General features: G+C 39.7%; 1 protein-coding gene across 22 annotated transcripts in view; it reads left to right on the top strand.

Annotated features, from left to right (window-relative positions):
* Nucleotides 1-15,933, top strand: part of DYSF (dysferlin) — a 215,386-nt gene that overhangs the window by 174,502 nt on the left and 24,951 nt on the right. For all 22 annotated transcript variants that reach the window (XM_055312238.1, XM_055312229.1, XM_055312250.1 and 19 more), the window contains 3 exons: nucleotides 7,377-7,475; nucleotides 15,177-15,305; nucleotides 15,615-15,770. In XM_055312238.1, the coding sequence (XP_055168213.1) occupies nucleotides 7,377-7,475; nucleotides 15,177-15,305; nucleotides 15,615-15,770 (384 nt within the window). The remainder of the gene's footprint in view (nucleotides 1-7,376; nucleotides 7,476-15,176; nucleotides 15,306-15,614; nucleotides 15,771-15,933) is intronic.

Genomic DNA, 15,933 nt, shown 5'->3' with positions numbered 1-15,933 from the left:
TCCAGATGGTAGAGAACAGGAGGGTAATGATTTGGGAGAAGTGGTCTGATTCTGAATATGTACTGAAGCTGGCACCAAAAGGATTTGCTAATGGGCTGAATGTGGGGCATGAGGAAATGACTCAAAGGTGACCGCAGGGTTTGGGGCCGAGTATCTGGAAGGAAGGTGTTGCTATTTATTTACATGAGGGAGACTGGAAGAAGCAGGTGGGTGGAGGATGGTCAGGAATTGGATTCTGGATGTGATACATTTGAGGTGCTTATTAGATGTGCAGTGGGAGATGTGAAATGGGGACTGGAATTCAGAGAAGTCATCCAGGCTAGAGAGAGCTCAGCATGGGATCCATCAGCATCTGTGCCATTTAAAGATGTAAGTCTCAAGGGGAATCCCAGGGAATGAGAGTGGATGGAAAGAAGAGGTCTGAGCACAGAGCCTTGGAGCACTCACATGATCAAAGGGTGGGTGACCAGGAGCAATCAGTAGAGACTGAGAAGGCTTGGCTGGTGATGGGGGAAGACACCACCTTGGTCCTCTGCAAAGCGAGGGGGATGTTTCAAGGACAGAGGAGTGACTGCTTACATCAAATACTGCTGCTAGATTGATCATTGAAGTCACTGGTGAGCTTGACAAGTTTTGGTTGAACAGAGACAATGGAAGGCAAGAATTAGACACAAGTGTAGCTGACTCTTTGTAAAAGTTTTCCTGTAAAGGGGTGAAAGAAATGAGCTGGGAGCCAAAGGAGAAAGAGTGTTTTCTTTAAATGACAGGGAACTAGTCACATGTTTAAATGCTGATGGAATGACCCAGTAGAGATGGGAGTCTGGCCTGGGCGCTGGTGAAGAGGATCATGGAGTGGTGCCCTTGAGTAGGCCAAGGGCATGGGACCTAGGGCAGGAGCGCAGCCGTTGGCCTTGGGTTGGGATGTGAGCCGAGCATGCGTGGTGATAGGCAGAAAGGCAGGATGTGGTGCAGGGGCTGGTGAGGGCTTGAGGATGGTCTCTTCTGATTGCTTCTGCTTCCCAAGAGAAGGAGGAAATAGGGTCACTGCAAGAGGGAGGAGGTGGAGGACGTCTGAGGAAAAAGCAGAAGGTATAGGGTGGTGGTGTTAGGGGACGGGAGAATTCAAGGACTGGGAAATTAAGGTGGTGTGGACGGCCAGCTCCGGGACCCACTTGAGGCTGTGATGAGAACTTGGAGTGAGAGCAGCACCTGGCTTGCTGTTTCCCTCTGGCCACATTTGGTTTTCCGGGGCAGATGCGCCCTTGTGTTAAACCCAGGTTGGGTCGGCTGGGAGTATGGAAGTATGTTAGTGCTCCAGAGAGGGGCAAGGGAGTAGAAGCAGGGAAGATCAAGGGGTAGGTAGAGGATTGTAGAGGCAAAAAATAGCTACTCAACATACAAATAGAAGCAAAAAATACATATAAATAGAGGCGAATAATAAACTAGTTACCATACAAATTACAATTCTGTTGCACTTATCATTTCTGCCCAGGGGGTGGAATTAGAAGTTAGCCTGTGGGATGCTGGCTGAAAAGGGGGACAGGAGCCACTGAACGGCAGGCCAGCTGGTGTCACCGGGAATGGGGAAGGCCACCACCTGTGCTCCTCACCAGCCCTGTGTCTGCCGGGGAGAACCAGCCCCTGGTTCCTGCCTGGAACTGTGAGGGATGAGGCAGTTACAGCTGGGAAGGGTTCTTGAGGATGACTGGGTGTCCTAAAATTTAGATCTTTTTCGGTGACCATTTGATCTTATAAAAAATTTTTTTGACTCCTATTTCTTTAAGATAACATACTTGAGATTCCCGCTTTTGTGGTTGTTTTAGAGATTATAAACTTGTATTTGATCATTTGTTTTTTTTTATTTCAACAGCTCCATTGAGATAATCCACATGATATAAGTTCCTATTTATTGTACAATTCAGTGTTTTTTAGTATATTAACAGAGTTGTGCAGCCATCATCATCATCAATTTTAGAACATTTTTGTCACTCCAAAGAGATCCTGTACCCAAGGATACACCTGCCAGTCCTCCCAACCACTCCCAGCTCTAGGTGACCACTCATCTACTTTTTGTCTCAGGTCTGACTATTATGGACATTTCATATATATGCAATCATAGAGTATGTGGTCTTTTGTGACTGACTTGTTTCACTCAGCTCATTTTTTCAAGGTTCATCCATGTTGTACTGCCCATAAATTCTTCACTGCTTTTTATTGCCGGATAATATGCCATTGTGTGGATATATCACATTTTCTTTATCCACTCATCAACTGATGGACATTCGGATCCAATGTTTTGTCTGTTATGAATGATACTTCTCTGAACATTTCTGCATAAGTTTTGGTGTAGATGTAAGTTCTCATTTCTCTTTGGTTTTACAACTAGGAGTACAATTGCTGGGTCATGCGATAACTCTCTGTTGAATGTTTTGAAGAACTGCTAGATTGCTTTCCAAAGTGACTGTACCTTTATACATTCTCATCAGTAATGTTCCAATTTCTCTGCATCTTCACCAATACTTGTTATTATCTGACTTTTTATGATAGCCATCCTGGTGAATGTGCAGTGTTTTCTCACAGTTGTTTCAATTTGTGTTTCCCTGTTGGCTAATGATGAGCACCTTTTCCTGTGCTTATTATCCATCTATTGATCTTCTTTGGAGAAATGCCTATTTAAATACACTGCTCCTTTTTTGGTTGGGCTTTTTGGCTTTTTATTATTGAGCTGTGTGAGTTCTTCATATAATCTGGTTACAAATCTCTTCTCTGGTATATACTTTGTAAGTATTTTCTCCTGTTCTGGGATTATCTTTTTATTTTCTTGGTCATGTTTTTTCTGAGGCATCCTGGTATTATCCTTTATTTTAAAGATCTTTAATTTTTAAAATTATGGAAGGAATATGTGCACACCATGAAAAATTAGAAAATTTTGAGTGATGCACAAAAATAGAAGGAATAAACAAAACATTTATAATGTCATTCAGAGGTAATTGCTATGAACATTTGGGGCTTGATCTCTTTACTAAAATGAAATCAAATTATTCATTTTTTAACCTTTTATAAATCTCATTTGTTCTGAATAACTTTCCATGTCAATAAATGTATTTCAACAGCATCATTTTTTATGTTGCATAACATTTAATCATGTGGATGTTCAGTTTCCCAAACAGTTCCTTTCTGTTGGATACTGAAGTTGTTTCCAATTTTCACTATTATAAATTAAGTTAAATCTTTATGCATATCTACCATTACTTTCTTTGGATAGATTTCCAGAACAGGTTGATGGGTCAAAGTGCATGCATACTTTTAAGGCTGTGGAAACATGCAGCCAAATTGCCTTCTGGAGTAGACTGTGGCCAGCTATGCTCCCACTGGCAGTTTTGTGAGAGAGCCAGCCCTTGCCCTAGAAACTAACCTGGTCCACACCAAAGACACAATAATATCATGATTAGTGATAGCTGTAAATACTGACATTGCGCTTATGTGCTAGGCACTGTTCTAAGCTCTTTCTACCTATTGACTCACTTATTCCTCACCATAACCCTATAAAATTGGTACTATTATTTATTCATTTTAAAGATTATTAAGGCACAGAGAAGTTAAGTAGTTATCCAAGGTCACACAGCTAGGAGTGGCAGGATTTGAACTCTGCTAGTCTGGCTCCCAAATCCTGGTTCCCAATCACCCTGATTTACAGCCTTTTTGTGTCCACATCACATGAAAATTATTGGCAGAGGCAGCCCTATTTACAAAAGCCCAGAAGGGAGAATTTCTGGTACTATTAAGCACAATATTGCCCATTGCTTTAGGATATTCTTTATAAAATCCTAAGAAAGCTTCCTTTTATTCTTAATTGAATGAGAGTGAGTAAATGGGAGTGAATGAACGGAGTTTCATTTAAAACTTAAAAACTGAAGATTTTATCATTTGTTTCTCCCCCTTTCTATTTGCATGTTATAGATTAGGGGTGGCAATTTTTTTCTTAAAGAGTCAGGGAGTTGGGAGTGCCTGAGTGGCACAGTTGGTTAAGCATCTGATTCTTGTTTTTGGTTCAGGTTGTGATCTCAGGGTCAGGAGATCGAGCCTCACTGCCCCTACACCAACCCCACTTTCCTTCTCTCAAATAAATAAATAAAACCTTTTTTTTTTTTAAAGGACCAGAGTAAATATTTTAGATTTGGGGGACTTAAGGTGTCTGTCTCAACTACTCAACTCTGCTATTGTAGCTGAAAAGCTGCCACAGATTATATTTAAATTATAAAAGCAAGTGGCAAGGCCAGTAGGCAGTAGTTTGCAAATTTCTGTTCTAGATGATCATGTGGGTTTTCCCTCTTTAATCACTGATGTCAAGCCACTCCTGCATTGTGGAATAATCCCTCCTGACCATGGCAGATCTATTGCTGTAATCTATTAGTATCTTAATGTCTCTATTCAGGAACGGGATTAAGCTATGTGTGTGTGTGTGTGTGTGTGTGTGTGTGTGTGTGTGTAATAAAGAATGATCTAATCTTTGAAAGACTGATAGACCTTTGTTCCAAAGGAACCATCTTGGCCTTATGTCTGTTTGAAAGTACTTCTTCCATTTTCAGGGTTACTGATCTCTTCATGTTTTCTATTATTTTTGAATCAGTTTTGGGAATTTATGCTCTTCAAGAAAATTTCTCACTTTATCTACATTTTCCAGTTTGTCACTGATTTGGTTGTAGTAAATCTCTTAATATTTTAATTCTCTTCATAATATCTTTCTATTTGATCTTTCTCATTCCTCATGGTGTATCTGCTTCTAAACATTAGATTTGATAATATTTATTTTATTGGTCTTTTGAAAGTTTGCTCTGAGATTTACTTATAATTTATAATACTCTTCTCCTTCCTAATATATTAGTTTGTCAAATTTTGGTCTTCTTATTTTTCTTTTTGCAATTTCTAGAGCTATCAGATTGTTTTCATTCTTTTTATATAAAAGCAAGAGAACTTAAGATTGAATTTTTCTTTGAAGACTTTTTTTTTTTTAAAGATTTTTATTTATTCATGAGACACACACAAAGAGAGAGGCAGAGACATAGGCAGGGAGAGAAGCAGGCTCCCTTTGGGGAGCCTGATGAGAGACTGGATCCCAAGATCTCAGGATCACAACCTGAGCGAAAGGTGGACACTCAACCACTGAGCCACCCAGGCACACCTCTTTGAGGACAAATTTGCTCTAAACTGAAAATTTGGGGGCAGATTCCTCTCACTGTTGGTATTTTCTAAGTATCTATGATTTTAGTTTTGGTTTTCTCTTTGACCCAGGAGGGTTTTAAAGTGTGCCTTTAAATTTCTAAAAGGTTGAGATTTTTCATTCTTAAATTTCTCATTAGTTTCTAGTTTTACTGTGTTATGCTAAGAGAATGTGACTGATATGGCTTTTTCTTGTACTTTATTGAGATTTGCTTGTGGCTTTTAATTTTTTCTAAGTGCTCCAGTGGTGTTGGAAAAGAAGGTATTCTTTCTGTCTTTAAATCACATGTTTGTCTTCTTAATTGACATTGTTAGTGGTATTCAGATTTTCTGTCTTAATATTCCTTTTTAAAAAAATTATTGGGTTTTTCAAGATTGTGGGAAGTGTAACAATTCTCCCACAACTAGTGTGCTTCTGTTATTTCTTTGGACAGAACACACTGGTTGGTTGCCTATTTGTGCCTGACTCTGAGCCTGAATCATAAACTCAAATCTTTAAGTATCTGGGCTGGGGAAAAGAAGAAAGACTTAGGAGGGATTAGCTAAACTGGCTTCCAATCTAGCCATTTCTATTTGTGTGCAATATATGCTTGCGTGTTGGTGTATGTACTTTTGTGGGGTATATGTGCATTGCAGTATAAACATCTCTCTTGGGAATGTCTATGTAAATATATTTTTCTGTGTTATGCCTTTGGTATATATGTCTGCATATGTTCAGTCACCCATGGCATCTTTCTCTTTAAATTAAACTTACCATATCAGGGCTAGGGTGGGCCTTGCCTCAGTGCTGGCTTTTTCTAGAGTGGTTACAAGCCAGAAACTCTGCTATGCTGTTTCTAACTCATCTGAATGGCCTTTTCTCTCCTCTGGCTGCAGAAGGCCCTCCTGGTAAGTTGGTCTGACAATGATGCTTTGTAGGCTCAGCCTTACTCTGATACCCATACTCTGTGCTGTGTGTCTGGGGATCACATTCTGGCCACACAGTGGGTGATAGGGCCACACTACCAGTATGGGTGGAGACTCTGATAACCTTATCCTACCCTGTCCCCTTTGTGCCTGCTCAGGTACTGTTGTTCTGGTTCTAGCTGGTTCTCACCCATAAGAAGCCAGAACTCAAAGGACTGAACATTAATTTAAAGGGAGCCACCAGCATTTTCACAATCTCATTGATTTTATAGTATCAGAGCAGAATTTTGGGAGATCTCCTAGCATACCCCTATACAGAGGAGGAAAAGCAAGTTCCAGATGGGCTTTCCTCACACCTTGTCTTTGGCCCTTCCCACTAACTGAGTGAGTTTTAATGGTATTGACAGGCACAGAATGAGTGCCCAGCTCCAGGGAGGATTTGGAAGGAGACTGAGGAAGAATGACTGTCCTGCCTTCAGGAGGCTTGCTGACTCCCTGGGTGATGGGACAGTCACATCTAGACAGGAAAGAGCTGGAGGAACATTCTAGACACAAGAGCTAAGAGAGACTATAGACATACCATGTGCAGGATGTGTGGAGCTGAGGAGACTGGTATGTGTTACAACAGAAGGACAGGGGAGAGAGTGTGTTGTCACAAACTTCTTTTCTTTTCACCTAATTTCCTCCATATAGTATACTGTCTTTTGAATAATGGGAACTTAGTAAGCATTTGTTGATTTTCAGGAACTCTGCCTTGATTTGACCTTGGGAAAGCTAAGTTCTGATTTCTCATGCTTCTTTTTTAGGAGCTGGGAAGGCAGGATAGCTCTTTGGGGTCTGAATTCTCCTGGGTCTACTGCATTTATTCATAAAAACCACATTACTGACATTTTCCCTTAAAGAGTTACTATATGTATCTTCTGAGGGTATGACAATGATCATGTCCACATTACAGAAAGGAAAAGGGAGGCCCAAGAGCTTAACAGCATCACACAATGAATGAAGGGCAGAGCCAGGACCAGAGCCTCCTCTCAATGCCGAGCAGGTGTTCAAATGTTTTTTCTGATCTGGTCTGTGCAGTCTGTCCCTGGAGTGATGGGGAGTTCTGGCTGTCTGCTTCCTGGAACTCATCCAATAGGAGAGCTTTGAAGTCCATGCCGGCCCATCAGCCTTGCTACGTGTCTGGTCCAGAAAGGCCTTGCTCGGCAAATTCTGTTTCTGAAGTTATCTCTTTTTTTCTATCCACTTAGGAGGAAGAGTTCATCGACTGGTGGAGCAAATTCTTTGCCTCCACAGGGGAGAGGGAAAAGTGCGGCTCATACTTGGAGAAGGGCTTTGACACTCTAAAGGTGAGGCCTTTCTGCAGTGTGCTCTTTGGCTAAAAGACCCTGGGCACACATGAAGGACAGTGGGGGTGCCACAGAAGACAAAACATATACTCATATGTCACTTCCTTTGACTATATGTGTGTATTTCCTCATTCGGTGCCTGAGAGCCAATGAGTCCTGATGAATTAATTGAGGTGAGAAAGGTCACCCACTGATTTAGAGCAAGAAGTCAGTGTGGGCTGGAATTACCAAGAAAGTATTTTTGGAAGAATGTTGAAAAATACTGAAGTATTTATGGGTGAAATAATGCCTGGCCTGGGGTTTGTTTGAAGATGCTTAAAAAAAAAAAAAAAAGAAAAAAGAAAAGAAAAGAAAGGAAAAGAAAAAGAAAGGAAAGAAAAATAAACAGGAAGATAGATGATATGAGTGGCCCTCTGGTAGATTTTCAAAATATTAAAAATTATGAAAATTGCAAAATATTGAAAACTGTTAAAGCTTGGAGATGGGTACTTAGGGATTTGTTATACTATTCTGTTTCTTTTCAAGTTATTTGAACTTTTGTATAATAAAAAATTTGTGTTAAAATGAAAAGGAAAAAGTCAGCTAGAGAATGTAGCTCTGATTACTCCACCTCTACAGTTGGGACAGAAATTGCCTAAGAAATATAAAAATATGGTAAACTTTGTTTCCATTGAAAAAAAAAGCACCCCCTATCTCCCCCCAAAGCAAACCAACCAAACAAAAACAAAGCCAGGGATGAGTCAGCCAAATTCTGGTATTTTGAGGAAATTCCATAAATACAATTATGCTTTTTAAAAGTAGACTCCTTTTAAAAAAGATAACCAGAGGTGACTCAAAGTTACACCCCAAAGGAGTCGAGAGGATCCTGGAGCGGGTTGCCAAATGCATGCAGGATGCTGTTACAGTAGAATTGCAGATAAACAAGGAATAGTATTTTAGTATAAGTATCTTACATAATTATTAGATAAGTATGTCTTATGCCCCAATTGCATGTGACATACTTATCTAACAAAATTACTTGCTATTTATTTGAAATTCAAATTTGAATGGGTGTCCTGTATTTTGCCTTGGTTTATCTGGCATGCCAGCTTAGAGGAAGTATGCAAAGACTGTTAGAGACAGGAAAGGGGCCCGAAGAGCACCCCAAAGAGGACTGGCTGAATGGGATTGGAGGCCATTTGGAGTGGTGGGTGGTCTGGGCTTTCAGGTAGCTTTGCTGGCTGAAAGCCTTTGGTGGCCACTCTGGAGGGTGATTCTACAAGGTGGCAAGAGTTGTCTCTGACACACTAGGGGCCTCTGGGTGAACTGTGGCTGGAGGCCTGGATGTGCAGAGATGAGGAGAGCAGTGGATCCAAAGGCATAGGCCTCCTTAGGCAGCAAATTCTTCATTGACTTACAGTTGGGTGTGTGAGGTTGGGCAAAGAGACTAAACTATTTGTGTACCAGGAAGAAGGTCCGACACATTAGGTCTGGCATGTGGTACTGTGGCCTTGCCAGAAAATGAGAGAAACCAAGAGTGAGGACTCCTGCCAGCATGGCCCATGGCCCTGGCCCCTTTGCTGCTTTCTCAGAGGCTGGACATAGAACTGGCACCCAGCCCTCCAGACTGACCTCTCCAAGGAGATCTCTGACAGTGTCCAAGTGAAGATGGACCATCCAAAACAAAACACATTCAACCTGTTTCTGGGGGAAAAAAACCAGACCTGGAAGGAACACTGGTCCTTTAAGCATAAGTAAATAAAAGAAAACCACCACCAAGAGTTTTTGTAAAATAGCCTGTAGCAATATGGAGAGAATGGAGAACACAATGGGTAGGGGAAAAAACTCATATTTTGGAAATTACTAGCATGGGGGAAATGTACAACTCATAGTATTGGTAGCAAAGATAGAAAACAAAAGATACAAACAAGAAAGCATAAAAAAACAGAAATCCTAGAAAAACACAATAGAAAAAATAATACATATTTCTTTTTCTAGTAAATGAAAATATATTAAGCTTCTCTAATAAGTGGTAAGGGCTCTCAGATGAGATAAAATTCAAAACTCACTAGACTGTTCTTAAGAGGTATGTCTAAAATAGTACAACTTAGAATATCTAAAAAATAAATATTTTGGCAAACACAAAATAAGTGCAAATAAAAGAGAAACATATAATTTAAAGTAAGAAGCAAAGGAAACAAAATGGGGTGTTTTATATAAATAGAAGATACACGTCTCAATGAGAAAAAGCCCACACATTCATGTACAGGACAATAAACTTAGAAATATTTAAAGCAAAAATGGTTGGAAGTTCTAAACTCATACCTCACACAAATGAAAGCAAGAAATGAGAGAAATTAAAGTTGCAGTAGGGTCTTCAATGCACCTCTCTCCTAGGCAGATGAAGCATAAAGTAAATAAATAAGGAAATAAGAGATCTGAATAACAAGGTAAAATATTTTTAAGCTACATTAAAAGTAGATTTAAAATAGAGAATAAAAATAATAAAGAATAGAGAATATAATTTTTCCTAATGCTCAGAGAATATTTACCAAATTTGATTCCATATTAGTTTAGCAATAAACTACCAAAAACAGAAATCATACAAGACAGATTAAAATGCAATAAAATGAGAAATTAATAACAAAAGTTTAAACAAAAAGACCAACCACTTGGAAATTTAAAAAGTATTTTATTGAGACTTCCAGTACGAACATGGCTGCATAAGTCAGCATTTTTTCCCTTTTCTTCTGGAAATCATTCAAACCCACAAACTCCATTTTCAGTAAAAGTTGGAAACAAATAAAACCCGCAGACTCCAAAATACATGTAAGGGCTGTCCAAAGGCAACCAAGATTGGGTAGAAGCCACTCGGCAGTAAATGAAGAGAAAATGATGATAGGTTATAGTGGTAGCAGATCTCAGAAAACCCCATCCTTCCTAATAAAAGAATGTTGAGAATTATTGAAGACAGGTTATAGGCTCATGGGTGCTTGTTATCAGTTATCTTTACTTTTGTGTGTGCTTGAAAACTTTAAAAATGAGTAGTGAAAAAAAAAAGTTCCTGAAGTTGAGGTTTCACCATGAAATATAGAAGTGATCCACCTTGTTCACAACAATGGATATATGAACATTGGAGTCAGGTTCAGGCTGGTGACAAATGCTTCTCACACCTGGTCTGGTTCAGAGAAGCAGAGAAGGCGGAGCTACACAAGAATCATAGATGAGCCATATTTGCAGGAAGCAGTCTGTATCTGTGGTTGGAACAAAGGAAGTAATTGGGCCAAGAGAATCCAATACATTTAGTGACAAGTAATTGTAAAAGAACTATTAGGGCATTCATTGAGAAATACCATGAAAAAAAGAAAATATAAATCAAAACTTAACCAAAAGAAGATGATCTATACCTATCAAAAATTTTGCCAACGGGCAGATGAAACGAAATATGTTGCTATGAACTTTACAGAAGTGGGACAGTCAGCATGCAAAGCAGAAATGAAAGAACTCAAGGGGTGATGAGATAAGAAAAGATAAACTGAACTGGTAGGATTCTGGAAACAAGGAGAAGAACACATAAAATTGGAAGGCATGCAGGGCAGATGGCCACAGTGGAAAACACAGGAAGGGGTAGAGGACAGAAATGATGAGAGTAAGCAAAATGATATGGGAATAACAAACAGGTATAAAACAAAAAAGAGAAAATGACAGATCCAGGAGTCGGGAAAGGAGATCCAACACTTGCATAATTGGAGTCTCTAAGAAAGACAACCAAAACAATGAAATAAAACAAATAGACATTGAAGAGTTTAATGGAATGTCACAGGAATGAAAGAATACTCAAATATATACACTACAGTGTCCACTGGGAGTCAGGAAAAATCGACCCAGCTTGGTCAACCCTGAAACATATCCTAGTATATGTTATTGGACTTTAGGGATAAAGAATTTTTGTGGCAGTCATACTGACTGCCCATACACGACCCCCAAAACATTAAGTCATTTAAAATAGGAAATAAGTCAAGGCAGCTTCAGTTTCTCCATTACAATATTTAATATGCCAAGACAGTAATGTGCCATGTGTAAGACCTTCAAGGAGAGAAAGGGTGGCCCAGGATTTATATTCAGCCTATCTGCCTTTTGGAATGATAGCTACAAAGGGTGCATATTCAAGAACTGGGGTATGGGTCTCATGCTCCCATCTTGAGGAGCTCCTAGATATTAAACTTAGTCAATTAAGAGATAACTGGGAAAGCCAGAACAAAGGGAATGGTTGTGATCATATTTTGCCTTAGACCTACAATGAACATAAATGGAAGAATTAGGGTAACTGGACAGAACATAAATATATACAGTAAAAATGTGGAAGTAACAAAAATCAGGCGCAGGGGTGCCTGGGTGGCTCAGTTGGTTAAGTGTCTGCCTTCAGCTCAGGTCATGATCCCAGGGGCCTGGGATCGAGCCCTGCATTGGGCTCTCTGCTCAGTGGGGAGTCTGCTTCTCTCTCTCCCTCTGCCCTTCCCCACTGCTTGCATGTTCTCTCTCAAGTAAATAAAATCTTGAAAAAAATTAGGCACAGAAAGAAGGAAGAAAGATGACAGGATACAGAGTAAGTACATGGATTGCCATGTTATAGAATAGATAGAGTTGGCAGATAATACTTAAAATTGGCAAATCAAATAAGAGGAGTATAAGCAAATAATAAGCAAATAGTATGGAGTAAATACTGCTTAAAATTGAGTGAGGGAGAGAGAGGGAGATAAAATTCCATCATTTTATCATTGCCATAGTAGGGAACTCATAGATATTGTCCCTAAAGACATACAGAACTTAGAGAATTTCTAATATATATAAATTTATAATAATATTAGAATATAAACTCAGCTTATCAGAAATGTACACACACAGTAAACAGACCACGCAAAATGTAAAAAAAAGATTAGCAAAATTGGAAACTGTAACATAAACCTATTATATGACTATGTAAATATAATATAAATATATGTAAAATAAAAATAAAAATATAATAATATAAATATATAATATAAAATATGTAATATAATATAAATGTAAACCCAGATCAGATATATCTATCATATCAATGCATGTCATATCAATCACTCAATTACAAAATTTAAATCAGATCTCAAAGCAAAATCTAACTCCAAAATAAGGAGATTCGTGGGGGTTGAAATGAAAGACGTTGAAAATGCATGTCTGGCAAATGCAAGTGAAAAAGAAGTGGAAGTCACCATCTTCTTATTAAATGAGAATGGATTCAGGTCCCCCAAATTAAATGAGACAAAGAATGACACTTTATAACATTAAACCATGCAATTCCAGGAGATGACAGTTATGAGAATATCTATGTGCTGAATAATGCAACATCAATATTTACAAAACAGAAATTACAGGAGATGGAGATGGAGGAAAGAACTAGTAGGTAGGGGAAGCTTATTTTTCTCTCTTAGTTCATGTCAGTTTCAAGGGAACACAAACATAAGAGGATACAGAAAAGATATAGAAAAGAGCATAGTTATTCACCTGATTGACTCCTGTAGCCTGAAAACAAAGGCCATACCTTTGGCACAGTTCCAGAGATGGACCACATTACAGATCCTGAAGAGAACTTTAATAAAATTCAAAAAATGGCATACCTCTGACAATGATTTTTGATTATAATGCAGTAAAATGAGAACTTAATAACAAGATCAAAAGCCCCAAAGTTCTTTCCTACTAGACAATTAAAAAATAAAACAACCAAATCTCTTTTAACAGTTTTTGGTGAAAGAGAAAACACAAACCCACACTGCAGAATATCTGGGAAACAAGGATAAAATGCCACATACTAGAATTTACTTGTTATAGCTAAAGCAGCATTCAGAGGAAGTTTATAGCCTTACAAGCTTATCTTAGTTAAAACAAAAGAATGAAAAAAAAAAGCATCTAGCTCTTGGATCAAATAAAACAAAACAAATAAAACTGTAACTATGACATGGCAAGAAAATGAATATGATAATGTCACAGTCAAAACAAATGGGACTGTGCCAAAGCAGTAGTAAGCAGAGACAATTTTATAGCAACAAGCATTCTCCTTATCAGAATAGGGGGAGAAAAGTAAATAAAGCTTCAACGGAAGAAGTTACAGAGAATTAAAAAACCCTTAAAGTAAGGGGAAGAACTAAGTAATAAAAATAAAAGCAGAAATAAACAGAAATAAGGAACTGGAGCAGAGGAAGTAGTAGAATTGACAAGTGAAGGAACTGACCTTTGAAATGCTTAAAGTATATAAAGGGATCAAGAACATGTTCAAAATGGTACATATCAAATATTAAGCCAATAACTAGCTGTTATTTTTGAGAATCAAAATGAGTGACAAAAATAATATTTTCTTTATATTTGCTCGTATTTTCGAATTTTTAATAATGAACCTGCCTCACTTGCATCATTAATTAATATTTCTTGGAAGGGATAGAACTTGGTCTGTCCTAAGTGAGGAATAATAGCCGTATGAGAAAGGGACTTACCTGGAGCATCTTGGCAGTCAGTGTCAGGTGTAACCAACCTAGCACATATATTAAGTTTTTAATATCACCATTAGGTATGTTTTATAATTTGTGATAGAAAACTACTGCTTCATTTAAGCCTAAGTAATTCCAAAAACTAGTCTAACAAATAGAAGTCAGTGGCTGTTTGAGAGGAACGGAATAGATAAATGGAGTGCACAAATTTATTTATTTTTATTTATTTATTTTAGATTTTTTTATTTTAAAGATTTTATTTATTCATGAGAGACAGAGAGAGAGAGAGAGACAGAGAGAGAGACAGAGACACAGGCAGAGGGAGAAGCAGGCTCCATGCAGGGAGCCTGACGTGGGACTTGATCCTGGGTCTCCAGGATCACACCCTGGGCTGCAGGCAGCGCTAAACCGCTGCGCCACCGGGGCTGCCCTATTTTAGATTTTATGTATTTATTTGAGAGAGCATGCTCAAGCAGAGGGAGAGGTAGAGGGAAAGGGAGAAGCAGACTCCCTGCTCAGCAGAGATCCTGATGCAGGACTCGATTCCAGGACCCTGAGATTGTGACCTGAGCTGAAGGCAGCCACTCAACTGACTGAACTACCCAGTGCTCCTGGAGTTTGCAAATTTAAAGTTGTGCTTAGAAGGCCCCTGTGGCTCAGTGTTTGGTACCAGCTGGGCGTCCTAGACAGGGAGCATCTGTGGCTTGAAACATGGACCTTAAATTTTCCAGAGTTCTGTCTAGATCTTCAAATGAAATGTCAGTTAAGTTTCATTTGTGTTTGTTGGATTTGATTCTCTTAAAAAAATACACCAGCCATGTAGGTGATGACTCCTAGATACCTAGGATGTTGGATTCACCAGAAAGCTAGTCGCTAATGGTGCTGAACACGTGTCTTCCCCTCTTCCCCCCATCCTACCCCTCCTGTCCCCCACCTCCCCTCTTTTTCCTCTCCACTCTTGGCGTCATTTTCATCTCCATCTCTGCCCTTTCCTTCTCTGCCCTCTCTGTTCTTGGCTGTTCTCGCTTCCCTCTCCTACCTGCCTTTGCTTCTCAAATATGCACGCGGCCCTTCCCCCATTCCTTTTCTTCTCTGTTCTTTCTTGGCCATCTTCTCTTAAATACTGCCATGTTTCCTCCTCCTTGGCTGGCCCTCTTCTTTCTCTCTTTCCCTCGTCCCCCTTTCTTGTCCCCACATGTGGCAGGTCTATGACACACAACTGGAGAACGTGGAGGCCTTTGAGGGCCTGTCTGACTTTTGTAACACCTTCAAGCTCTACCGGGGCAAGACTCAGGAGGAGACAGAGGACCCATCTATTATTGGGGAGTTTAAGGTAAGTTCTTAAGAACAGGTCCCTACCTGGGAGGCCTGAAACTGTGAAGTGGCGTCAACAAGTGAAAGGGGTGGGATCAGGGATACTTTAGTAACTGCAGTAATGACCATGGTGTTGATGTTGGCACATGGTGACCATGTGGGTGACAGTGAAGGTGACATCACTGATGCAGAATCTGATGGTGGTGTAGGGATGGTGGTGAACTTGGTGGTGATCTCAGGTGTCATGAGTCTGGCAGAGATGAGGGTAATGGTCATGATGGTGGTTGTGTTGGTGATGATGATGATGAATGAGATGAATTCTTTTCAGGGCCTCTTCAAAATCTATCCCCTCCCAGAAGACCCGGCTGTTCCCATGCCCCCGAGACAATTCCACCAGCTGGCTGCCCAAGGGCCTCAGGAGTGCCTGGTCCGCATCTATATCATCCGAGCATTTGGCCTGCAGCCCAAGGACCCCAATGGGAAGGTAACATTCCGGGAGCTCTCAGTTCTCCCAAAACAGCAGGCTGGGGTGCACACGGGTTGCAGAATCTGGATACAGCTCTCCCCCAGGGAGTTCACAGGTCAGTACATACACTTCAAGATTTCTTCATGCCACAACTGACCCTGAGCACACTCTGGACCTAACT

This window comes from Nyctereutes procyonoides, unplaced genomic scaffold (assembly GCF_905146905.1).
Source record: "Nyctereutes procyonoides isolate TBG_1078 unplaced genomic scaffold, NYPRO_anot_genome, whole genome shotgun sequence".
NCBI classification, from domain to species: Eukaryota; Metazoa; Chordata; class Mammalia; order Carnivora; family Canidae; genus Nyctereutes; species Nyctereutes procyonoides.
The sequence above is the reverse complement of the archived record's forward strand: the minus strand, read 5'-3'. Positions and strand labels throughout refer to the sequence as shown.